This window comes from Anopheles merus, chromosome 3L (genome assembly GCF_017562075.2).
Source record: "Anopheles merus strain MAF chromosome 3L, AmerM5.1, whole genome shotgun sequence".
Taxonomy (NCBI): domain Eukaryota; kingdom Metazoa; phylum Arthropoda; class Insecta; order Diptera; family Culicidae; genus Anopheles; species Anopheles merus.
Window position 1 is genome coordinate 33759033 of NC_054085.1, and position 26880 is coordinate 33785912.

The 26880-nt window shown below is 46.0% G+C and overlaps 2 protein-coding genes across 2 annotated transcripts; both read right to left on the bottom strand.

The window, feature by feature from the left end:
• Nucleotides 1-108: 108 nt before the first annotated feature.
• Nucleotides 109-4657, bottom strand: LOC121599455 (orexin receptor type 2). Its single transcript, XM_041927275.1, has 3 exons — nt 3901-4657; nt 3236-3809; nt 109-1622 (listed from the first exon to the last, which is right to left on the bottom strand). Exons 1-3 carry the CDS (start codon nt 4282-4284, stop codon nt 1081-1083), a joined length of 1500 nt encoding a protein of 499 aa, XP_041783209.1. The 5' UTR covers nt 4285-4657; the 3' UTR covers nt 109-1080.
• A 922-nt stretch (nt 4658-5579) lies between these two features.
• Nucleotides 5580-25738, bottom strand: LOC121600034. The gene is made up of 6 exons (XM_041928304.1): nt 23671-25738; nt 19501-20036; nt 8561-8679; nt 7458-8472; nt 7264-7392; nt 5580-7187 (listed from the first exon to the last, which is right to left on the bottom strand). The coding sequence occupies exons 2-6, from the start codon at nt 19926-19928 to the stop codon at nt 6845-6847; spliced, it is 2034 nt and encodes a 677-aa protein (XP_041784238.1). The 5' UTR covers nt 19929-20036; nt 23671-25738; the 3' UTR covers nt 5580-6844.
• Nucleotides 25739-26880: the final 1142 nt, after the last annotated feature.

Genomic DNA, 26880 nt, shown 5'->3' on the forward strand with positions numbered 1-26880 from the left:
GTAAAGTATGACTGAACATGTCTCGGTGGTTAAGTGAAAAGCTTTCGTTTTTTGCGAGTTGATTAATTAATCTTATTTATTTTATTAAATACAAATCTCGTGCCTTGACGTTTCTGACCTAATTAGTTCGAAACGATTTGATTATTGCTCATGAACCTTTACTCACTCTTTGGTATGGTGAGAAAACTAATCATAACTTTATACTATTTTTTATGTTTTCAGTACCGTATTCGGCTTTTTTGTTGGTCCAACGTGGCCTATTAGACCAGAAATTGTATTGTTCTGCGGCATTTTATTATTAAAAAAACTATCAATATACAGCAAAAATTGATCATCGTTTACTTAACATAAAAACTAGATGTAAGGAATGGGAAAATAAGCGCAGAGAACAGATTATAAGATATGAGAGCTAAAAGAGGTAATTGAGGAATGGAAATTAAATGCCTAACCATTTGAAGTTAAAAGTAAAAAGTGTACTCCTCATCACTGCTAGAGAAGTCATGGAGCTGAAACTGGTGCAATCGTGTCGCAACGATCGCTCACAATGAGCTGCACCTATGTGAACAGCAGCAATCATAACGATAAAACTAGCTTTACCGCGGTAAGATACCGCTGAATATAGAATTTAAGTTGTGTCGTTTCAAAACATTTTTCCCTCAGTATGTCTTTTTAATTGTATATTATGTTTATTTTATTGCTTAAACATAATTAGCATTTCATTTTTGTCTTAATGTTTGACGCTCCTGGACATAGATCAAGAGGTGATCCAATGTGGATCGCGGCTAGAGCGCATATCAACCTTCGGCGGAGAGTGTGTGCCTGTGCGTGCGCGCGAATCGTAAACGCAATGGAGCCTTCGTGAAAGCGAGAGAAAGAGAGTGAGCATCGTTTGCTCGTGCTCGTTTGATGCGTGAGAGCGATCGGGTTGGTTTGTCCCGCGTGCCGTCCAGATCGTCGGTGATCGTTGGGTTGAGCGATGAATTGAAAAGTTCCAATAACATGTTTTTTTGTTTAATTAAGCTATGTCACAACACTAACAAATTTGTACAAATTTTACATTTCCAAGCCTCAATTCTTCCCTCAATCGCCCATGTAAATTCCGGCATGGCGTGGATCATTGTCACTACCATTGCTGTCCCGCTCTTTCGCGTCACGGTTTCTTCTAAACCCAAAGCCTCCAGCACCACCATCCCTCACGCGCTGCAACCCACTCCGGCACGGTTGCACACAAGCGCGCATGCAATGCGCTTTCACGAACAGGGTGAAGCGAATCGTTTCCGTGAGAAACGTGTACATCAGCGGATTGAGGACGGCGTTCACCATCGCCAGGATGCCGAAGGAGTAGTGCAGATTCCAGTAGGCGCCCGTGTTCGCCTCGCCGACCATTTTAACCAGCAGAAACACCCACATCGGCAGGCGACACACAAAGAACACCAGCATCAGCACGACGATGGCCTTGAACATGTGTATCTGGCGCCGGCGCCGGTTAGAAATCGCTTCACTCGGATGATGGCCTTGGGCGGGTCGCTGCGTTGAAGGTGACCGGGCAGGTGTGTCGCTGTGCGTCGCCGGCTCTCCAACGATGGCCGTGGTGTTGTGGTGCGGACAGGTACAGTTGGAAGCTGCCAAGAGAAAGGTAGTCGGTTGGTACGCGTACGTTTAGTTTATGCAGACACGGTTGAACTAACGGTGAGCTGATCGTTATCAGCTAGCTGGCACATTAGCGGCATTGAGATTGAAACATTACTCCATCCGCGAATGACAAGGTGCAAAATTATGAAGCATATTAATTTTATGCCATGGGTAAACAAGTGTAATTGAACTGTTCAGATAACCTGAGCTGAGAATGTGCAGTGACGGTTTGAATTGTAAGATTAAAATATGATATAAATTCGATTACATATTTCAGGTTAAGGTGTGGCCTGGCGGTCAGCTGGTCAATGGTTCCTACAAGATACAAGAAGTTCAATTTCCATTCGGTAACCTATCTATCGGTAACTAGTACTTGACTATCCGGTATTAGACAAGATTTAAAAGATCCTGTATTGCGTGACAGCTGCCGATAAGGATGCTTAAAACTCAACTCAAAAATGCATGAAAATATGACCAAAACTAAGTTAATTTAGAGAGGATAATGAAAGGATTAGAATAATTTTGGAAAGGATCCTAGATAATCACACTTTCTACTTTATCTTCTTAGTATTGCAACCAACTGTAGTCGATTCAATGTCTTATCCACTAAAGATCTTGATTATCAGAGACCGTCTAAGGTTTACGATAGAACATCTAGCGATATCTGAAGCTTACAAATAGTACAGTGGCAAGACTTGAACAAATCACAGACATACTGTTAAGCTGTTCAACAGCTTTATGGATCAAACAAACCGAAACATCCGATTTGGCAATTTCAAGCGTAGGGTAGATGCATTCTTTATTGTGATTCATACTTCACCATGCTCGGATATAACTGACAGTGTCCAATTGAGAGTTTACACTGCCCGAATTAGTATTTACGGTGACCGATAACGGTTTTTGAATCGGTCTGCTATTAAGGTAATCAATAAGTCACTGAAAGTCAAGCCTATTACAGGCCTTGATTGACAACGGTTATTGTGCGAAAGAAGAGGCAATGCTTTTACAAGGCTGGATTGGTTAGAAACCCCTGTAAACCCTACTTTCTGATAGGGATACAAACTAAATCTTGAATGTTAAAAGTAAGTAGCAAGTAGTGTATGTAAAAATGTAGTCTCAGATGCCAAGATAAAATGTTTTTTTCAGCTTTCAAGCGCAACTAACCTTAGCTCTAACAATTATTATTGCCATACAATGTCTACCGACAAGCCAGATTTAGTCGCTGACTCCATAAACATTTTGTTTGGAAAATAAATATTTGCGAAAATGCTCTAAATCCCACACAAACAAAGCGAAAAATAACATTATAAGTAATGCATCTTTTGGATGTAATATCGCTATTTTATGGCATCACCATCAATATTTTATAAATTTAACTTTAAAGTTTATGCCTCAATCAAAGTATAAAGTCAAGCTGTTTAAAACCAAGCAATCATAGTTGGGCAGATAATATTCCTTTGGCCGTCAAACATTCAGCAATATTCAATATTGCTATTGCAGTTCGAAGAGAAAATGATAACTCATATCCTCATATCTCATTAACAAAAAACCCACTTTGCACTGTAAGCTTAATTTCCTGCAAAGAACTCCAAACGATACTTACTAAACACCGAGGCTGGCGTGCGCCGTTCCACAATCGGCTGCAAGGTGGCCACATTGGTGGTAAGCGTTGCCTTCCGGTCGCTGCCACTCTCACCGGACGTGCTGGTGGCGGTGCACTTGGCCGTCCCGCTCGGCACCCCGATCGGCTTCCGCCGGACCCAGAACGCTTTCGCAATCACACCGTTGAGCCAGCAGAACGCACCGAGCAGCGGGAGAAAGATCACCACAAACACGATCACGAAGTAGTAGCTGTTCTTGCTCTTGTCCGTCGCACAGATCGTCGCCATGTAGTAGCCGGTGACGATCTCGTGCGGTTGCTGCGGGTCCGTCGTCAGCACCACGATGTCGTACATCTCGTACAGCGTTAGCATCGGGCTGGCAATGCCCGCGGCCAGGCCCCAGATCAGCACGCCGCACGTGAGACAGAACCAGCCGTTCGGTTCCCACACGCCCTTCACCAAGCTGCGCACGGCCATGTAGCGGTCGAGCGCGATCGCGACGAGCGTGATGCTGTTCACCAGCACCGCCATTGTCTGCACGAACGGCGAAAAGGTGCACATCAGCTCGCCGAGGGTCTAAAGGGACAGAAACACGGGAGAGAGATAGAGCGATGTTGTCAAGGTGTAGCAGGTTCACATCGTTTATCCTGTTCTGACATTTGCCTACCCAGAGCGAATTAAACTCCGTATTGAACTGCGACAGGTACACGATCGAGGTGACGATCACGAACGCGATGTCGGAGAAAGCGAGCGACAGCATGCAGACGCGCAGCAGATGCCGCTGCTCCCGCCGCACGTTCGTGATGATGGTGACGATGTTGCCGAAGATGGCCATCACCATCACCATGATCGCGAACACGGTAAAGACGGTCCGCTGCTCGGTGGAAAGGTTCTTGAGCGAGCGCTCCCAGTAGCCGATCATCGTCAGCCCGCCCTGATGTTCGCGGCCCGTCGTCATCCCGCCTGTCAGCAGGTCGGCCCCGACTGCCGCGCTCCAGTTCAGGGCGGTAATCCAGCGCAGCACCGTTTCGCTCACTTGCGCCTCTGCCATACCTCTCTGTCTCACCCACACACTCACACACTCAGCCAGCGAGGTGACAGTGACACTTTCGCAGCGAAAATTGCTTTCCACAACGACGACCCCGCCGCTCGGTCGTGAAAGTGAAATTGAAAATTTGGATACCGTTCTACAGACGACGACAGCCGCATAAATCACGCACCAAAATCACACGCAACAGGAACAGTCCTTTTTTGTTGCCTTCTTTCTTCTCTTTGCCGATGCTGCAAAACAGATCCACAGACAGCACACACACACGGTAGTGATTTTACACTGTTGGAGTCGTTTCTCTTCGTTCTACGGTGTCAAGTTCACACCACACAGCATACGAGCGTCGCGGTTTTCCAGCTGCACGCGCCCGACTGGAGCCGCTGTCACGGTGCGAAAGCGTGACCGTACCGGGGAAATTGAATGTTTTATAAGGAAAATGCGTATCGGTGCGCTTATCTCCACCCCGGTCGGTCGGGTTACGCTAACACCGCTCGTAACAACCTCGTAATCGCGGTGCTACTGACTGATAATGGATGTTTCCCCCCTCCCCCTCTCTTCTGCTGATAAAAAGGAAAACTCATACAAAGGGAACAATGGATTACGTATGTTCTGTCTGAAAAATGCTATAACGGATGGAACTATGATGGAAAGTGATATTAATATTTTTGTTTTTTTTTGGGTCTTGATGTATGAAAGACGCTTCCAATCTAGTTAGAAATAATCGAAAAATACAGATACATTCAAAAAATAATAATTTGGGTTTCACATAAAGACACACATACACATTTACACAGTTTAAAGATTATAAATTCAGACATATGTTAAAATTTTACATTAAAAATAATTTAACAAATAAAAATTAGATCTAATGTATTTAACTTTTTATTCGTATAAAAGGTAAGAAAATGAAATGGTAAAAAAACCTATAAGAATAATAATGATATATTCTCAATGAGAATAAATGATAAAAACAATAATTAGATGCGTTAAAAGTTTTTATCAGAAATATACTTAAAAAAATAAATAAAAATAAAAATGAAGTACAAAAATACGGTCAAGAAATACATCAACTCCCCCAAAATGAATGACAAATAAGTATTAAATTAAAAAAAAAAACAAAAATACAAAAATACAAACAAAAAGTATTGCATACTCATCCACAAGTACAAATTAATTAAATAATGAATGAAGAAAGTAAGTGAATAAAAAATAGGTTAATGTGAATTAAAATTTTAAACATTTCTTTCTGTCAAGTAACCAACCAAAAATAAAAAAAACGCAGATATTTAGGTTTAGATTATAAGTTGTAAGTTGTCATTAAATTTATTATGTCCATCTGCCCCTTTCGCTGTTTCATCACTGTGCGCTCACTATCCGACGGTCGATGTCGATGATACCAATCATGTCATAGAAATAATAAAAAAGCACAAGAATTCGATAAAGAAGACTGTCTAACAGCGTTCACTATGCATTTCCGCAGTTAAAAAAACACAAAACAAAACACATGTGTACATAACAGCTTCACTCGCACGTGTGGTGAAGCAGAAGATTCTACCGATATTACCGCAGGGAAAAGTTGCTGCGGAAGTGCTCCTTTGCCCGCAATTGCTGCAAATTAATAAACGCCCGATGCTAATCGCCCCACGCCGGGGCCATTGAACGAGCGTGTGCACCGCTGGATGCATGGAGACGCTTGGTGGCTCTATTAAAGTGCAATTGAATCGACCGGTACCGCACCGCCAACACAGCCCGCGTGACCGCTTTTGTGTTTTGCCCTCTTGCTTACCAATTGCAAATCATTGTAACACAAACAAATCGTCCCTTACACCTGGTATCCGGGTGGAAGCTCCGTTATCAGCAAAATCAATTAGTGCGATCGAAGACTGGCGATTGCCGGATTGCGTCGGATTATCGTCGGTGCCCACGCCCTGTCAACTGGCAGTCAAATAGGACCGCATTTGAGAATGGCTGAAACAACGCGGACGACGCTGGTGGATGTGATTTGCCTTGCCTGTCTTATTATTTGCCTTCCTGACATATCGGTAATGAGCTTTTGAGTGACGGAATCGTTATGGAATATTAGTGCCAGCCAGGCCATGCAATTCTTACTCTTGTAACGCTTTTCAACGCACTTAACGCTAATAACTACACAATTGCCTCACGCATTCAAGCAAGAAGTGTTGCTGTTTCATGTTTTGGGTTGCAGTTTCACAAATTCTTAAGAGAGTTCTTACAAACGTAATTGGCAAGCGGATTGGCAAGCTTCTACTGTAATGCTGTTCACTTTAAATCGTGTGCTGTAGCCATTTGCTTCCATGTTTTTATTACGTGTCTATCCTCTACTTGCTACTAGCCTAACGTACTAGAAACCCTTATAAAGGGTTTTCGGTTGCAAATGTAAATCGCGTAATCGCAGCCCACGGTTTTGGATGTTCCCGCTCTGCTGTCTATGCCTTCTTGTAAGAGTTTTTTTTGGTACGCTCAAAGTTAAACTGGAGTGAAGTGGATATTTTGAAAGTATATATATGTACAAAAGCCTTCTCGAATAGCTACTCGATCGAGCCTAAACATTCCGGCCTGTCGTCTGTCCCCGCTGCTTGCGCGATCGCTTCGATGTACCTCGTTCGGCGAGCGCATTTTTGGTACCGGTCGCCGTATTGCGACGCTTTTGACCGGCAGCCTTGCGGAAACCGATCGTTTTGATGCTGCCCTTGCCAGTGCCGCCCAGTCCGCCACCGCTTGGTATCTGATTGCTATCGAGACAGTAGGGGGCCGTCTTGATGCGTACCGATTTGTAGGGCAGGCTGCGTCCCCGCGCCGAGATGGCGGTCACAAACACGGTGTAGTAGTGCTCCGGCAGCAGGTTGGGAATGTCGAGCGAGAGTGGATTGAACTCGTTGCCGTTACTGTTTCACAGAAAGGACACACACACACATTTAATTAGCAACATTTTTACCAAAACTCGACGAAAATGACACTTACAAACAGTGTTTGTTGTGGAACTGGGGATGATTGCACACATCGCGGCTTTCCAGCTCGCAGTACGTCGGCATCTTCACATTGCTGATGTAGTATTGCGTCTTTGGAAGCTTAAACACATACACGCAGTAACTGGAAGGCGAAATGAAATGTTAGTAACATGTTTTTATTGAATTTACTACCTCAAGTACACTCACGTTACATCCTTGTCCGGCGAGCCGAACCACGCGATCGTACTCGAGTGACACTTGCGCAGCGGCACCAGCTCCGTGATCGAGGTGTTGTGCGGCATCCGCGGCAGGTCGAGAAAGTCTTCCCGCGAGCTAACGGCCACCTGGATGCGGTTCAGCCGTGACGTATCGTCCGCCTCAATCACCCGGATTAGGTAGCGCTCGCCCGGCCGTACGTTGCGCACCGTGATCGTGCGCGGATAGTACACATCGCGCACCGGCTCCATTATGCGGCGCTTCTTCTTCAGCACCTCCAGGCTGACCGTGCCGCCGCAGGGTGTTAGATGCAGCTTGAAGAAATTGTTCGTCGATCGTTTGGGGACTTTAAAGTTGAACAGGGATATTCCGCCGAGCGTGGACAGTTTGCCGACCACAATCTTCCCCTCGAGCAGCTGGGTCGGTCGGGTACGGTTCAGCTGCACTTGGGTCGATCCGAGCAGAAAGGACAGATTGTTGTGCTGGGAATGAATGGCAAACACGTCCACGTAGTACGTCACGTTCGGTTTCATGCCACGGATGAGCTGGCGGGTACGGGTGCCGGTGCAAGCGATCGTAGTCTCCACCTTCCCATCCAGCTTGCGCTCTTCCCACGGTGCCAGCCGGTGGAGATAGTCGTTGACGGCGATCGTGCCGCAGGGTGGCCGATGGATCGAGTTACCCAGCGCTTGGCAGAGGGTCCGCTGTCGCCGACCGGTACTGACCGCCAGACAGTAGTTCATCACGTGTATGTCTAGCTTGCTCTTTTCCCACTTGATCATCACGACGTACCGGCGGCGCTGCTGCTGCACCTTTATCCGTGCCGGTGCGCTCAGGTTACGGAACGGCCAGCTGCGAAACTCTTCCGCACCCTTGCGATTGTACCCGAGCCGGCAGGTGCAGGCACTGGAGGGTGGTAGTGTGGTTGCGTCCACGACCACTTGGTAAAGTCCACGCTGGACGCACGGGCGAAAGAATTGGCTCCCGTTGGTCTGTGCAGCAATATCTAGATCGGATTATCATTGAAAACCATTGAAGAAGACGTGAGTCCCGACGAGTCCTTGTCTGTGCGTCACTGATCGATCGGTACTTACAGCGTCCTTCGTACTGCACCCACCATCTAGGAGCGACACTGGAGGAGTCATCCTTTCGCGAGCATGTCGTCGTTACTGCGATGGAAAGCGGACTGGTATCCAGCAAGCGAAACGAGTATCTGTGCGAACAAGAAGCAATAGAAAGAACAGAAAGTAAGCAAACGTTCGGATCCGGGGCGGGCAGTGAGGGTGGAAAAATAGGGAAGTAGTTTGTTTAATTTATACCACTTTAATTGCAGTGATTTGTCATCTTTATGGTGCACTTTGGGCCTGCCCTCAGAGCAGAGCGGTAGAGCGCGCCACCATAACGACCGAAGGGGCAGACAATTTATCATCAACCATAATCGCCACGCTCCGCAGACAACTTTATTTGTCTCTAGCTGACGCTTCCAAAATGTTCGATTACGGCGCATGAATGTAGTTCGGATGGAAGGGTGAAGTGTTTTCGGATCACTGGCCATTACATTTTACTTCGCACGCATTCATACTTCGGATGTTGCTGCGAGCGATTAAGCAGCGATGGGACGGGCGGCAGTAAATTTAGAACCAAAATTTACGCCGACTCCAGTTTCCGGTTTGTGGCGCCTATTTGTCTTGTGAGTTGAATTGGCGGGGTTTTTTTTTCAAGAGTGCTTGAGATAATTCCTTGCAATAATATCGCTATTTGCATACATTGGAGATAAATGTTCAGGAAAAGTTGCGACGAGAGACTCTCGAAAAGTGTCGACATTTATTACAACGGCTATCGTCATTACTTAATCTCCTTTGCTTCTCACTTGGAGCATTACTTTTTTATGGATGATTCGTTATTTAATTTGTTTTCTTTTTTGTTTTTATTTATTCATTGCATAATGAATAGGATTTAGCTTAAAATTCCTAAACCAAACAAGATTAATATTAGCTAAGCTATTTTTTAGTTTGAATGCATGTGTTTTTAAAATAACTAATACTTCAATGTTATCCTAAAGATGTTTACACGACTTAAGATTTAAGACGTCACTGTTCTTGTTAGATCTTGTTAAAAACTATGCTAATAATCATATTTCGATAGAAAAACGTTTAAACTACAAACTCTTCAGCTCATAAATTGGTCATTTTGTACGATTTCAGGCTAACATTCAATGCTAAAAAAGCTAGTGTTTAGCTCCTAAAACTGAGTTATTGCTTATTGCATGGCCGGTTGTAAAATGGTTTGTCCTATTTAATATCGATCTTATCTTATTTTTGAGATATGATCCTTCCCATAACGCAAAGCAATGACTACCAATTACCAAAAACCTCTTTTTTCTCCAATCTAATGTATCACGTATATCTCTGGCAAAGATATAGGTGACCTTCCATTCGTAGCAGCAAATGAAAATAGCATTCCATTCCCCGCTAAGCCCATTTTTCTGAGTTCCGCTGCCTTCATTTTACACTCTTGTTTTAAGCAATTCGAAATGGAAAAAGATTAATGCCACTAGCACAAATAAGATTGAAGATATCCTATAGCAGGATTGTGTTTGGCCTTTGACAAAATCAGGCAAAGCCGAAATGACGTCACACATGTAATCAGATTAACCTTGAGATAAGGATGAGTTCCATCGAGCAGAATGAAGACAAAAACACTAATGGTTGAGGCTCATGAAGGAAAGAACAATATCCTATATTAGAGATTAATTATAGGTTATCGTATAATAGGAAATTGTTTAATACAATCTTATTTCAAATGGGTTTGAGTTATTTGGTTATGAAATGACTAGAGAAACCCTGCAGTCTAACAGCTAGATTCTTGCTGTTAAGGCTAATGATGAAGCTTAGATGGTTAAGTTTGGCTTGAATAAACTAAAGACTGCATTCCAGTGTAGTTGGGCGTGTAACGATGTTGTGTTCATGTACCATGCCAGAGCATAAGGCGACGATTTAATACTCCGTTTCAGTCTAACAACCAGTTTTATAGCTGTAGACATCTGCGTGATGGTTAATTATAGCAACTGAAACCAAACACAGTATTATCAACAATCAGTAACAGATTGTTTAAACATGATTGATGAAATGCAATCACCAAGAAAGTGCAGTCAATTATCAGTGTCATTGTGTAACTGTAACCGCTTGGTGTTAACTAACTAACAATTACTATTACCCAGCACATGAGTATTTGTGTAGCTTTAAAGTATTGACCACTAATTCTAAGCTCTTGCTATCGATAGGCTATAGAGTACTACTTCAAAACCTTCCTAAATCTTACCATCTTCCTTGGCCGAATCGTCATCTCCCTAGCCGTGCGTTCCTTCAGCTGCAACCGTACCAGCAACGTATCCCATCGCTTCTCCAACACAACGCGCCCCTTCCCAATCCAGCGCGTTTTGGACAGCACCTCCAACAGAAACACCACCACACACAAGCACATCCCAATCCCGTACAGCGCAAACGCACTTTGCAAATGGTCCAGCGTCAGCACAACCTCGGGCGAGGCGGCTATAATGTCCGCTTCGCTCAGTGCCCTGTGCGCCCGGATCCGATCCAGTATCGTGACGTTGTACAGGAAGTCGCTCCACAGCTTCTGCATGATGCCCATGTCGATCAGATTGGACAGGATGCGGTTGAACTTCGGCAGCAGCGGGAACCCCTTCTCCATTATCATCTCGATCTGCGTCACCAGCACGTCCCGCGACAACCCGTGCACCAGCCCGTTGTACTTGGTGTTGCGCACGTACAGCCGGCTCATCAGCAGTGAGCGGTTGCCTTCGACCACGGCCTGTAGATTAGCGAGCGAGGGCTGAAACTCGGACGTGGCGTTGTACTGCTCCGATACAAGCCGATCGTCCGCAAAGTCGTTTATGAACCAATCCTCACTGTCGAGCCGGCCACCGATCGGGACACCGGTCGCCAGGATCTCCTCGATCGTGTCCATCTGGTAGGCGAGCGGTGGATTGGTGAGCATCGTGATCAAGATGCTCGTGTAGATCGTCGTCACGTTGAGCGCGTACAGCGTCAGCCCCATAAACAGCAGCCGCAGCGCATTGCACTCCGGCCGATTGTTGGCCGAAATGCACAGAAACACGCTCCAGGTGTTTAGGAAGCACATCGACAGCTCCCGATGGGCGGCCAGCTCGGGCAGATAGTGCGCGACCAGGCGCCACACCAGCGCCGACACGAACAGCACGCCCGCGAACGCCTCCCAGGTGGTCGGCTCGAAGATGTACACCAGCAGCTTCCAGCGGGCGTCGGGCCCGGCCGCCGGCACGAACCAGGTGTAGTAGTCCTGCAGGTACAGCGTGGTCGAGCCGAACGCGTCGTGCACGTCAAAGTCGGGACTGAAACCGCCGGCAATGATGTCACACTCGTCCGCCCGCATCAGCCCGAGCAGATCGCTCCAGCTCCCGTCCGGCTCGAGCTCGCCGCGGTCCATCGTGCTGCACGAAACGTTCACCTTGAACTTCATCGACTCGCGCAACAGATCCATTATCTGCAGCTCCAGCCCGCGGCTGCAGTCGAGATCGATGAACGGTGGCGCGACGCGGGTGCAGAGCAGAAACGTGCAGGATTCCAGCTCCGGCGGCACCTTCGGGATGTTGATCATGGCGGTGGAAAGCGCACGCCTCGCGAAGCTCCCGTTCACGACCGTGGCCACCTTGAGCGCTTTCATCTGGCCACAGTCGGTAGCGCCGTGGTACGGGTCGCCCGTGTACACGTGGTAGCTGGTGGCGTCGATGGCGAACGCGAACAGCACGTTCACCGAGTGGTGGCCAACGAACAGGTGGCCGAGGGCTCGGTTCGCCAGCCGGGCGTTGGAGTCACGATCGTTCGGATTGTTGTACAGCACGACGAACTTGCCGCGCGGATTGAAGGCCGCCGTCGCGCTGATGCGGTCCAGCGCGCGCTGCAAACCCGCGAAGCTGTCAATCACGATGACGTAGTAGTCGATCAGCTTGTGGTCCATGAACTTTGCCCTTCGCAAGTCGTCGGACGACACCGAGTCGGACATGAGCTTCAGCTGAAACTGGGACTCCGGCTCGCCGTCCTCGTCATCATCATCGTCGGCCTCGTGGATGTCGTAACCGGTGTGATGCAGCTGCAGATATCCGAGCAGGATCTCCCGGGCCGGGGAGCTCAGGTTTTGCAGGTAAAAGATGACGATGTTCTCAGTCTGTGTCGTTTCGCTCATATGAAAGTAGGTATGGCTCAGCAGCTCGAGACACTGGATGCCGGCGCGGGCTGCCGTTGGTCCACGCTCGTTCCTTATCCGCAAGTACACGATGCCGTCAACACTGGACGGCAAAAGTGCCAGCAGCAGCGCACCAACCAACCGAACGAACATCCTGACCGTACGACAACGCGCCGTGAACTATTCCTCCAATCAGTGGGCATCAGGTCGACCAAGGAATGCCAACCAGCGCGTTGGCTTCCGATGCGGCTTTTCGCGTTTGATGCACAGCACGCGTGGTTGCGTGAACGGATCCTCGGATAATTATTCCGCATTAGGGTTGGTCATGGTTGTGTCGATTGCCGTGGAAGCTACAGCAAAAAAACAGGGAGGCCCCTATTAAGGAAATGGTGCAGTGTCCAGTTGGCACGAGCCGCGCGTGGCACGAGTGCAGTTAATTAGAAAACTAGCTAACTGCTGTATGATTTTCAAATAATCAGCATCATTACACAGCAATGTTTGCTCGCGCACAGTTTAAGGATATCGGGTGGGCTGCATCGCTTTAACGGTGTGTGTGTGTGTGCTGCGTTTGAGATTCCGAGAGGAATTTTTGCGTGCAGCGAATGACACGATCGTCCGCCCAAAGGGAGGATATCTAATCTGTAGCGAAGATATGGTAAATGTGTTTGGGCATCATTATCAGAGCGCACGGCTACCTTGAGGGGGAAGGTACGTCCCACTGGGGAATTTGCCCCCAGCCTGGCCGCAAGAGGTTGGGCACAACGTTCAATCTTAACCAATCAGCAACCAAAACGGACCTTGCGGTCAGCCCAGAAATGGTGCAGATAATACGCAAAATTGGAATGCCTCACCCGCGGTTTTGCGCAAAAGTATGTGCCTGACATACTGATGAGAAGCCTGCGCCGAACGGGCTATGCCGTATTTCCCCTCCGTGACGGGCTCTGTCTGTTTTAGGGAAAATGGAAAGTGAACCAGACGCGCAGTTAGCCCCGGTCACGTTCCGTTCGGTCTACAGGTAACAGTAGTAACTCATAAATTATGATGCAAATGACATCTTCGGCATGCGCTGCCATCAATTTATGATATCTTCCGATCATTAACGGTTGCTCCAATAAAGGGTTGTCGCTGGCAAGTTGGGCCGCTTCAACCCTGCACCCTAGATGGGAGCCGCCTCCCCGAAGGCCAGACGACGCGATTCGTTGGAAAAATGGTAAATTAATCCTGTCACCGAAAACGACCGCATGCGGCGCTGGCGTGTAATTGTAATTGCAATTAATTTCTGTCATGCCTGCGCGCAAATGAAGTCGGAAAATTACCTCCCGTCTCCGCACCCCCACTCCACAAGATACGCTCATAGATGGCGCAAAGCGTCTGGAGCATGCTTGGATCATGGTGCGTTCAAATGCGCGACAATACTGTCAAACCGAAGCGTATCGAATAGAGCCATCGAATCGGGCGCGGTGTACGATTTGTTGTGACAGTTGGGGTAATTAAAACTGAAGGAAAGATTTATCTTTTAATTAGTGCTTGTTGTAGTTCTGGGAAGGATGGTCGATACGATATAATCGATCGATAGGATCCTGGTCACGGCACCAGTGATGGTGTTTAATGCAAGGAATGTTAGGACAGTAACGATGATATCTAAGCTTTTCTCCGGTTTTGAGAGGCTATCTTAGTGGTTAGGAATTTATGGTTACATCCGGAGATCATGGATGTGACTATCTAAGGTATCTGAGATTACCTTTGAAAGGAATTTACGACTAAAATTATATTTATCAATCTTTTTTTCTATTTATTGGCAGCTTTTGTTTGATTTCTTGAATTGGCATATTGTAACACCTATCAAATCATGGTTTGCTAACATCAACAACATAATGAAGTGTTATATTTTGATGTTTACATTGCACGTAAATTTTTGAAATAGAACTGAAGTCATCCATTAAGTATTGATCCTTAAGTATTGATCATGAAGTTAAAGTAATAAAATCCATGCAATTACCAAAATATCGCTCTTTTTTTCCTACCGTACGTAATAATTTTACATTATTTTGACGTTTTAAGAGTTTACTTTATTTTCATGTTCCTAGTTTAATGAGATATTTTTATAGCCAAAAAAACTTCTTACAATTTTAAGCTTTTGTTGCCCTATGACTTCCAAACTATTGCACTAGTGACCCAAAAAGATGGTTCTTTCCATCCCTTAGTACAGTTCAAAACACATTCTATTACTTTCTTACACACTTAGTAACAGTGCACTTCAATATTAGGTTTCCTCCCAGTAGCTTCTCGACAACCAATGCGAGTACAACTTAATTCCAACCGTTTGCATCGGTTGATCGATTATGTCAGTGGTTGGATCCTTTGCACAAACAAACAAATGCTTCCCCGTCGCTTAAGCGAAACGTTACTTCGAACGTTCTAAAAGATGCTACACACAGCCCGGTTCGCTTCTGCCTGCCACCCCTTTGCCACCCTGTTCCAGAAACCGCTCGCCGTCTCTGATGCGTTCCGACTGCAGCTTGGTGTGTGCATTTACTTTGTGTCTCTGTTGACGTTGCTGTCAAGTGAAGCATCATTTCATCTCTCGTCGTTGGGTGTGTATTTTTTCATTATACGCTCCCCCTTTTCACCTTCTCCTTCCTACCACACTTCATGAATCAGTAAGGAAGCGTATCCTGCCACTGAATGGCGCCCGGCTGGCATGACCGATGCGTCACACACACACACTCCGCTTTGCTTTCACCCGTGAACAATGATCGTTTAATGGAACCGATCCGGCAGTGTCGTCGAAAGGGGGGAGGGACCACCCCCCGTTTGGACGACTCATCTGCAAAGATGACCGCTCGTACTCCGCACTCCCAGTGGAGAAGAAAAGAATGTCAACTGCGTCGCCGGTATCCACCCCGAAGGATGGGGTGAGGGTTCTAAGTAACTGTGTGGGCAACGGTGTGGACATTGCATTACTGCTGCACTGCATGAGCGAGGGCAAGACAGCGCGTGAGGATGTCGTTGGGGTGTGCTGGTAAGAGAGTGCCTCAAACTGGGAGATAAATGAACTACTTTCAAGCAACGCGAATGTCAGAGTTGGTCGATTTGGGCGATTCGCTTCAACGCCCGGATTCGGGTCATCTCCGACAGGCGTCCATGGATGAAAGGAGGGAAGGTGGGGGTTGGGCATTTGGCAGCATGTTGGGTGCGGGTGTATCATATTACTTTCGCTGGTTGCGTCTTCGTTTGCAAGTGCCTAGGTGGGCAGGGGAGATAGTGAGGAAGTGCCACTTCAATCCTTACTTTGCTTGCATCATCGTCCCGCTTCCGCCGCGATGCCACACGCTGGCAACTCTTCCCCCGTTGGCGCGCCTTTGCCCACTTTGCCAGCGGAATGTTTGTTTACTTCGGACCCGGCATGAAGGTGATGCCGACCGGCGGGGACCGAAGCGGTAGGTCCATCATTACTGTCCGGAACTTGACGCTCGTCTCGTCCCACTCCCCCTCCCCCCCCCATGTTCACACACACACACAGACATGGACGCATCGGGCGGGCAGAGTCATAGAGAGATAATTTATTTTGCTCCCTTCGCTCGGTTCGCTTACTACAACCGAACCCCTCACGTGTGCTCGCGTTGACGCCAGCCAGCGTCAATGCTGCGAGACGACGGCACCGGGCTACAGGACACTCTGGCCCTGTGGCACTGTCTGTTTGTCTACGCGGGGAGGGAGAGCAACAAAAACCAAAAAAAAAAAAGGAACGCCACAGAAAGGCCCCCACTACACCAGACACAGGTGACACATTGGTTTCAGCAAGCCGGTCCGTGGCGGTTTCGTCACTCGGTGGAAAGTTAGCTGGGAACGTGGGTTTTTAGTTAGCAAAACGGTGCGATGGATTTCATTTTTGGGAGCTTTCAATGCACTATCTCTGGGGGGGGGGGGAAATTAAGGTTCATTTCTTGCTGACAGTTTCAGTTGAAGCTGTGACGCAAATAGGCAGTTCAGAATTCTGATGATTCGAACATATTTGTATTTATTATCACAAATTGGGTTGTTTGATAGTGAGAACATCTATATTATTTTTACTCATTAAGTTCAATTGGAGCTAAACTTAATCAGACACAAAGCAAATAAACCTCTTTAAAAGACATATTATCAGCGCCAGTAAGCTTTACATATTCTTTTCATACTTTTTGGATCCTTTTTCCATTCCATTCCACAAATTGTTACGTAGATGCCGGTCTCGTGGTACCATCGTCAACTCGAACGACTTAACAACATGTCTGTCCTGGGTTCAAGCCCCGAATGAACCGTGCTCCCATGCGTAACACTGACTATCCTGCTATGGCCGGTCCTAAGGCTTTGACCGACAACGGTTGTTGAGCCAAAGAAGAAGAAGATTATGTAGAAACAATGATTAAGCTGTGACATCACTCAACGATCGTTCAAAAAGGTATGTTTTCGATCGTAAGTTATGCAAATCCAAAACAATTGTAATAGCAAAATTAAGCTAATATGTGAAGTGGATAAAGCAACGTCGCCAAACCTGTAGAACCGGCTGTAGATATAAAACGATAACAGAATGCTTCAGACCTAGCAGTGAAATATCTTCAGAAAAAGATATCATTATCGTCTCAACAGGATCGAAGCATCAAAGTCTGCCCTCGTAACCACTAATGGGGCTCCGGGCCTTCTTTGAACAGTTACCAGGCCTTCTATAGGCGACCATTCCACTGCCGGATTGATATTAAAAGAGGCAATAAAGGTTAAGCCCATGTATAAGAAATGTTGTACAGAGGTTATCGAAATTGATTTTACTCAAAGCAAATTGGCATAAAAATTACAAAATGATCCAATTATGTATTGTGGTACAGCAAAGTGATACCGCATCTCGGAAAGCATCGTACTTTTACATCAAGAAGAGTCATAGATCAATACCCAAAGATCAACACAATTTCAATCAAAAGCATTGTGGTTTTACGGCTCATTGGCGCTGAGCCGATCTTGCTCCTTAAAGCAAATCGGTGTGATTTATTTCCCCCATTATTTTGTTTCGTTTTGTTTCAACGTGTACGAATCAATTTTTCGCATGATATTCTTTCCCCAAGCGCCGAAATTGCGTTCCCCCAGAGAAAGGGTTCTCCTTTCGCATAGTAAATCGTACACCATGGTGGAAACACTAAAACGCACCCTCGCCCAAATCGCCCACCCTAATCCATGTCCCTAAAGGCTCGCATTACTGCAAGCAACAGCCAACTAATAAGAAAAAAAAACCCCACGAATAATACTACATACCCTCCGTTATGTACTAACGGCTGCTCGTGTTACTCGTGGCGCTCGGTCTGTTGACGATACTGTGAATACGGTGGCAAAATGTGGCCCCATCGAATGCCGGAAGCATTATAATTGGATACCGCCATCTTCAACGGCGACGCGCGTAGCAGAACCGTTCGATGCAGCTTTTTGTTGCTGTTGCAAGAGTGGAGCGTTGCAAGTTACGGCAACAAAAAAAAATGCCAAACGAACCACCTCCACCAACCGTACCCGTCCCGGGCAGCCTGTGGGACTGGCAGGAGCCTTCGGCTTTAATGGATGATTAGCATGTCAAAAGTGATTTTTTTTTCTTCTTTCGTTCGTGCCCTTTGACTTGACGCGGGGTCTGGGTCGGAGCAGCGAGAGGTCCGAACAAATAACACGTTAAAGTGAAATAAACCCCCGTCAACGCCCCCGTTGCATGCGGGCGATGGTGGCGGTGATGACTCCCAAAGGGGGAGGCCTTACGCAGTAGTGCAAGTTGAACAAGTCGAACGAAAGTAAAAACCGGTGGCTCCGTTCTAGGTCGGCAAATAAAAAGCGGGCAGCAGAAAGTGCGAGGGATATCGTGACGCGGTACGATTGATGATTTTTAAAGCGATTGTAGTAGTTGTGGTATGAAGCAAATGCACACTTTGTGGACTTAGTATAATTTTGTACGAATGGAAATGGAATAAATCACTATAATCATAAATATAATGTTGTAAATATGATATAAATTGTCAAAAGACTGAATAACAGAGTGACTAAAGACGGAAAAGTCTCAGTAAAAACTGAAGAAATAATATAAAAGTAAAAGTAAAAAATGAACAAAAGCTATCAAATCTTATAATAAAAGCATTTAAAATGATAAATGCAAACAACAATACAAAAATATAAACTATGAAATTTGTGTATTTTGTGTCATAAAAAATAATAAACTGTGATCAATAAAGTATTGCTGTGTAAAAGTTGTAAACAATTATCATTAACATGACAAAAACACAAATGACAATTATACAAATCATGAAACTGGTAAGAAAAACGCATAAAGAAGGCAAAAAAGGTCAACAAATAAATATAGAAGCAAATTCATACGAACATAATGAACACAACAGAACAAACTTAAAACCCATTTTTGAAAATACTCAAATTAGGTTTCACAGAACTTATATGTAGTAAAAAGTTAATATCAAAATCACGCAAACCTAATATTTCTTGTATTGAAAAGGACGGTAGAGAAAACAACAGGAAAACAAAACATATTAAAAAGGGTCTATTGTCGTTCGTAAAACATAAATGCATAAAATATCAACATCAAGTGTTGCAGTGGTAAAGTGTTTGTAGACATTAATCATAAACATGACAAAAACACACATGAAAATGAGTACAAAAAATATAACTTTTAAATGTCAAAAGGTCCCAAAACGCAGAAACAATAAAACGAGGGGAAAGAGAAAACCCCCCCCCCCCCTATTATTTATCATTTTTAATAACACTGGCATCAACTCACCTTCGCACGACGATGGGCATACCACCGGCCATGGTCCCGTTCGTACCGCTCCCTATATCAATGTCGTCGTCGATATCAGCGTCCGTGTCGTCCTCGCCGACGACCACCGTGCGGTCCTCCGTCAGTGCCATCGCCGCTTCGCCATCGTCCCCGCCGGCCAGTTCCGGACCGGGGGGAACCACGGTCTGCGCCAAATCCTGCAGACAGGCATAACTCTTCCCGGGCCGCCGATGACCGTGGCCGGCACCGTACGCCGACCGGCCAATACCCGGCCGATCGATCGGAGGCTTGCTGGCGGCGGAAGCAAAGCTGTGCCGATCGGTGGGGCCACGTACCGCACCATCAACCGGCAACACCAGCAGCAGCAGCAGCAGCACGTGCAGCACGACGACGCTAACGACGGCGAGCGAGACGATACCGGTTGACATATTTGTGCTGTGTGCGACCGTGTTGCGACTATTTCCTGGTTTGCGGCTGGCCTGCCAATCCACCAAATGCACAAGATGCAACGGCGAAGAAGTGCGGCGCTCGTTGTTCTGAAAATGGAAGCAGAAGTGAAATATGAATCTAACCGCATCACAGCTCAAAAATCACCAGCCGAGTCTGGGGGACTGTCGATGCGGTCGAACGCTAGAACATGTACGCTTGTAGCCCCTCCCCTCCATCCCCCCCCCCACCTTGTTCTGTCGCTTTCACCCCATGGCCGCATTGAAATACGACCCTGGGAAGATCTAGTTCGCATCTTCGCACCTAACGCCAGCGCTTGACATCTTGGCGAACACGACAAACAACTAGGCCACAACGAGACGAGAGGTTTTTTGTTTTTTTTTTTTTTTGTTGCCAGAAGGCAAGGGGGCAGATTTTGTTTTACAAGCGGGCGCACCAACGAATTCGACACCCCGTGCGCCTGAAAGCCGTGCGCGACATTTCCGTGTTTGGGGATTTTCTGCGGCGCAAAGATTCTGAGCTTACGACACTGTCCGGGAGTCACGTCTCACGCCGCGAAGTGCGTACGGTGGCAGTTTCAACCGAGGGGTGGAACTTTACGGAGAAAAATGTCTCAGGCAGCAGTCTCACCACGACCAGGAAGCTCATATTTTGGGACCCGTACGGCTGGAAAGGGGGGGGGGGGGGGGGGGAATTGGAGGGACGAACTAACGAAAGAATCGTGACACTGGGCGTACTGGACCCTGTGTGCACTATCGATTCTTGGGAGCTGTATTTAAATTGTTTTTTTTTTATGGGAAACTAAAACATACACACACAGAGCAAGGGTACGTGTCGTTTGACGGCACGTCCCGTTCAGTGGGCGAGCATGAATTAGCGACAAATTATTTATGAATGAGCGCGCGAACAACCATTTCTGTGCAAGAAACAGCACTGCGCCACCGTCCCTTTCGTCTGCCTGCCCGCGGCATATTGCTTTCTAAATAGGGTTGAAATCGTTTTTGTTTAGAATTCGAGGTCAACCTTTGTAGCTCCATTGGGTCTGTGGGTGTGTTTGTGTGTGGCCTTTTTTGATTTTTTTTTAATATAACGCTTTTTGTATGCTGGTTTTGGGTACATATATGTGCAATGCCGTTTTATATTTTGACTGCAGTTGACTGTGTTTGCATTGATTAGTAGCCAATGAGTTGTTTTTTTTTTTTCTTTCTTTCTCTTGCTCCAGCAGCATCGTGTGACTCATGGAGTAGGCATGGATTTCGTATGTGCATTACTTTTGTGCCCATTCAACCCGAGCTGACGCATGCTGCAACGAAACTGCATTCGATGCTATCGGCAAAAGCGGTGCTGTTCTATTATCGGAAGACGGCAGGGCAATGGTTTGACAGCGGCGTGTCTAGTACAACAAAAGTGTGACGCATTTTGTGCCTGTGTGTGTTCATTAGATGATCAGTTCGTTAAATCTCATGATCAGTGGTTATAGCCTATAGGTTCGATGTAAATGGAATAATTTCGTTTCAAGTGTAAAGCATTTAACAAGGACTGTTCAGTAGTTTGAAAATGGTTTATTTTAATTTAAACTTAATTTATAGGGTTGATCATTTGTATGACCAGAACTTGTATATACTATTTTTATCAGCAAATAGAGAAAACATTAAAAATAATAATCGCTCTACGTTTGACACACATTTTACGAGTGTTTAAATGGGATTTTACGGATTGGAAATGAAGCTGAAGCAGTTGAACTGGTTAAGGAAACTCGGTAAAGTTGATTTTTTTAATCTTAATTAAATCAGGATCGTATTGCTACGAATTACGGACGCTTAAGACTTTTATGGAATGTAATATTCTACTACTGATTAAAATTTAAACGGCCATATCTCTGTTAAAATCATTTTACTGAAGCAAACCTTCTTAATTTGAGGATAAAAAAACGATTTCCAATAATTTTATTCCAAACATTTTAAAAACTTTTAAAAACTTCAACGATGTTTTGATTCATATTCTAAACAGCCCCAAAAAAAATGGTTTAAAATTTTCCCATTCACATACACAGTTTACTTTTTTAGGTTTTCAACGTCTTTTAAGGACCTACAATCTTATTCTGGATGGTGGTATCCTCCCAGACCGACAGTACAACGGTCTTACTGACAACGGAGCTAAGATCCTTAGATTCCTTAGAGCTAAGGAATGAAACACAATTTACTTCGGCTGTCTGGATAACATGTTATAAAAACATGTTATAAAATCTTGTCTCGTATTTCAGGCAGTATTAAATACGTGTTTTAAGGAAATTCTTTGTACAATATCTAAAATAAACTGTAGTTGCAACGATGATTACAATCTCTACAATCGATTCCATTCTATTGGAATGCATCTGGACCAGAGAATACAACGTATCGAAGAAATTCTACTGGTGTCTGTTTTTAAAAGAAAAAAAAACAGCTAAGAACGTATCTGGTGGAGTACTGACCGACAGAAAATGTTTAGGTACCGTGAAATCAGGACCTACTAGGGGTTAGTCACATTTTAAATTGATCCTAGTACATCATGGCAATTATGTAAAATTTAAAAGCGGTCTGACCTAGGACTGGGTGCGAAGAAATTCAATCACGATGAATGTCCGGAGTTTGAAGCTGTTCCGTAATTTGAATAATAACGGCACATACTCTCCAGGCAGAATCAAATTCATTAAAAAAATCGCATTTATTAATATTTAGCTACATGTACTTTGATGATTACAATATTAGGAGAGTTTTAAAGGGTACAAAAAATTGAGATGTGCCTAAAAAGTATTGGAATGAAATAAAATTCGGGAAAAAATGGACATTAGCTCAGGATTTCTCTAGCATAAGCAATTTTAGGTTAATGATTCTCAATTTGTATCTTATAGAGCTTTCTCTCTTTTAGCTTACAGACTTTGTCCAGATTGGTTTAATGAATCGATAAATCTATGATACCACTTATGACAAGTTTTAGTTCATAAAAACCATTGTGATACCCCATTTTCCAATGCTAAAACCAATCTTCTTCTCAAAACGTATGCGTTATCCTTATGGAATTGAATTTAGATTATAGGACGAACAATGCATTATAAAATTGCAGCAAAAAGTATCCAAATTCAAACAAAAATCACAATTATATGTGGTAGTCTAATGAGAATTACTTCAGTTAGTACACCACTGGATATGGCATGGCGAGAGGGCAAAGGTTTAGAAAACGGAACATGGAATTTAATCGACATTCTTTGCACAGCATGTTCATTCCGCCTCAAGCTTCCTTACCCAGCAATTTTCGATTTTTAAAACAAAAAAAAAATCAACTTGAATTTACTGATAAACTCTCCCCCTACTCCTCCTCACCTTTGACGTTACCCTTTCCTCGAAAAACAAAAGGGATGCAAGCCAAACAGAAAAACAAACATTCTGCTCCTCCAAACGAAGGAAAAGCACTCTCCAAACCATTGTTCTGTGAAATCAAACCCACAAAGGCAAGGGGAGGGATGGAGTGTATCGGCCCAGGTGGTGCAACAAATTCCGGGAAAGTGTATCAAAACACAACACCCACCTCCCCTTCCTAGTTAATCCGAACGCCAGCACCCCTCCCCAACCAATCGGCCGGAGGTAATCGGACCGGGGTGATAGGTTCGCGTCGGCCATCGAACAGGTTCGGTGTACATATAATCGCCACCCCATTTCCACCCACCCACTCCCTTCTGCTACTCACCTTCCGTTGGTTCGATTAGGCTCGGTTTGGTGTGTCGTCCGATCGGAAAAATCGTCGCAATGGCGCGCACCCTTCGGTGTGTCGCTTTTCTTCTCACACCGCCACCAAGCCTGCAAGCCTTCAAAATCAAAATCGATTCTACTCTTAAAAGCACATGAAACACGCACACACACACACAGATAGTGTACACAACAAACACGCACACACACACACACGGGTCCACCCTCCCTGTTCTTCTCGTTTCGCCGATTGGCGCGGCGGATGGGTGCTCGCGTACGCGCGGGCTAATTGCACGTGAAACCGAACCAATTCTCTAACGATCCGCGGCGTTGACCAAGATGTCCAACGATGTGCTCGCCGCGGACCGGTTGAGGTTTTATGCCCCCGGGGAAAGGTGGGGAGGCCTACCTGGCTGCGAAGGAGGGCGTTGTAATCGGGGTGAAAGACAACCTTTACGCCTCAGTACCGATAAATCATCGTCATTCCACCGCGTACGACGGGCGGCCAAACTGGCGTTAATCTTGCACGCCCGGCCACAGGGATGAGGCGCGCAAAGGGGGGGGGGGGGAGGGGGTGGTTTGCCACCCCAAAAACAGATCCCTCACCGCGGACGACGTTTCAACGCCAATCGAGACGATTAATTTGACACCGCAGTCGATTAGTGGCGATCGGGGCGTTGGTTGGTGCAAAGAACCGGGGGTGCGCACCCTTTCGTCTCTCTTGGCCTCCTTGCTGCGCGCTGTCCCGCCAGCACCAGCACCAGTTTGGATCGTTTTCTAATCCAACTGTCCAAAAGGACACGAGTTTCTTCACCAACGCCGATTTGCCACTGCCGCGTGCGATTAACAACGCAGAAGAGATCGCGAGCGCACGGATCGATGTCTTTGGCACGCACTAATCCACACGCACACGCACAGACAGTGCCAGTGGACGAGTGTCGCTCGCAATCCAATCAGCATCGCCCAACGGCGCCGCCCGCGTACGAGTCGCGGAACGATTGCGACCAGCCGGCCGCACGCTTGTGCGCCATCTTCGGCGCGTGTTGTGACACAAGCAAGGAGGCGACGACGGCACAGCCCGACACGACCGAATCGTATTTGGCTCGCTGTGCAGAGCTGTATTATCCCGTGCGATAAATCACACCGCTCCGTGTCACACGTGTTCCTGCCGTTCGGGGTTCGGTTGGCCTTTTCAAATTTTCCCGATTTTTCCTGATTCACTGAACCACGCCAGCCGGGCGTGGTGGCACTGAACTGATTGTCTGGCAATTTTCCACCCGTGTTTTTTTTTTTTTTGCTTGCTTTTTATTGTTGCCAAAGAATAAAGGAGCAAAGCCACAACGACGATGGCGTTTTTGGGCCGGCGATCTATTTTAATTGCCTTCGAATCGCACGACCGAAACGCATTCGCGATGATTCACGCACGCACGCAGATCAGCACAGCTGACGGGCCGCCGCCACCGCCGCCGCCGAATGCACACACGTAGTCGTGGTGCACATAGTTGCAATGCACCGTCTTGTGCACCTCACTGCTGTGTCTTGTGAAGCTGTCAATCCCGGTTCGTGAGAAGGGAGCCGCTGCCGCCGAAGGTTTTTTTTGTTGTTGTCGTTTTAATTCACTTTCGATGAGTTATCCTCTCGCACACACTCACACTTAAATAAATAACAAAACAACAACATCACAACAATCACCTCGCACCATCAGTCGCCCGATCACTCGCGAAACAGGAAGGAATGCACGGCAGGAACAGCTGATTCACAGCTTGGAAAAGTCAAATGCCGCTTATGTGTGTGTGTTTTTTTGGTTTGTTTTTAAATCAAAGCAGGCAATAGGTGGAAAACCGCACCGTGTTTCGTGTGTGATTTACGATCAATCTGTCCTTCACGGGGGCCTGCTCGGATGGCAGAAGGATGTGCACCATGCCGTTCGCGTACGCGCTCGCGTCTTTAGCTTGTGGCTCTCGCGCAAAGGCTTGTGTCGTGCGTGTCGAGCGTATCAACGCTACGCTTGTGGCGCCTGGTTTGCTGCTGCTGCCGCTTGGTACGTCCTGTGCGCTCGGCGACCGACGATGCACTGGCGCGTACCGTGCCCGAGCTCGTGCCGGAGTTATGCTGTAGGGCCGCCGCGTGCTCGGTCGTCGCGCAAAAGGAAGAGCACGACATCGCGTATATACGCTATGCTACGCGGACGCCAAGGGTGTCGAACACGCTCGCGTGTTTGCCGGCCAGGTTGTGTTGAGAGCATAAGAAGTTTTATTACTTTCTCGTAGCTGGTGTGTGTGTGCGTAATCCTGGAGAGCTTGTTATTTTATTCTCATCTAAATAATATTCATTTTAATTAAAATAAACGTTATATTAATTAAGCGATGTTGCAGTGGTACATGTTGTATGAAGTTGATTTTATGAATTGCGCCTATTACTTTAGCAAAAAAATAAAATATGTTATGTACAAAATATTACTCATTTTTCTTCAATAATGATAACAGTTGCTACTACTACAGTCCGACTATTGCTCTACGTATGGTGGTTGAAAAGCACCGATAACGACTCTATACTTAATGCAAACTTATGCTCCGGAAAAGCAAAACAAAACAAACAAAACTACAATTTGTTCATGCTCCTTCACCATTGGATGCTGTGTGTAACAACAAAACACCGAAAGCACGGCGCCGTTTGAACATACAAGGTAGAGGCTACAGATGCGACAAATGTGCTAGAAAAAAAGTGTGACGAATAGCTTAGTTGCACAGAGTTTACATTTACGGTAGAGCGATAACAGCGATTTGCAAATGCGATGCACCACTGCGAAAACAGCAGCCGATCTCGATTTCTCTCCGGGGTTGGAAAATTAATTACAAGATAACGATTTCCAAGGTTTCCCGCTTACAGCTACGGTGTAGTTTTTGAAGCGCAATTTGATACGTCAAACGAGCTCAACGGACTCAACTGAAGTGTCGATATTGGCATTCGTGTCGTGTTGACGTGTACGTTTTCCTAACTGTTCCCGTTGCTTACCTGTTACCTGGGATTTGCTGGTTTGCTACAATGTTTTGCCTCGGCAAAGGGCACATTGTTGTGCACGAGTTACTACTATTTTGTTTGCTTTGTATGTTTAGTGAATGGCTTTCGCTGGTAGCTGTGTTTGATTTCCTGTTTCTACTGCTTGAAATGAGCATTTTTAATGACGCTGCCAAATGTCAACATGCAATAA

Coding starts and splice junctions, on each gene's coding strand:
- LOC121600034 (XM_041928304.1), bottom strand. CDS start 19,928: ATGTCAACCGGTATCGTCTCGCTCGCCGTCGTTAGCGTCGTCGTGCTG. Junction 8,680..19,500: donor ATGCCCATCGTCGTGCGAAG/GTGAGTTGATGC, acceptor TTGTTCGCACAG/ATACTCGTTTCGCTTGCTGG. Junction 8,473..8,560: donor GGTGCAGTACGAAGGACGCT/GTAAGTACCGAT, acceptor AATCCGATCTAG/ATATTGCTGCACAGACCAAC.
- LOC121599455 (XM_041927275.1), bottom strand. CDS start 4,284: ATGGCAGAGGCGCAAGTGAGCGAAACGGTGCTGCGCTGGATTACCGCC. Junction 3,810..3,900: donor CGGAGTTTAATTCGCTCTGG/GTAGGCAAATGT, acceptor CTGTCCCTTTAG/ACCCTCGGCGAGCTGATGTG. Junction 1,623..3,235: donor CACGCCAGCCTCGGTGTTTA/GTAAGTATCGTT, acceptor TTCTCTTGGCAG/CTTCCAACTGTACCTGTCCG.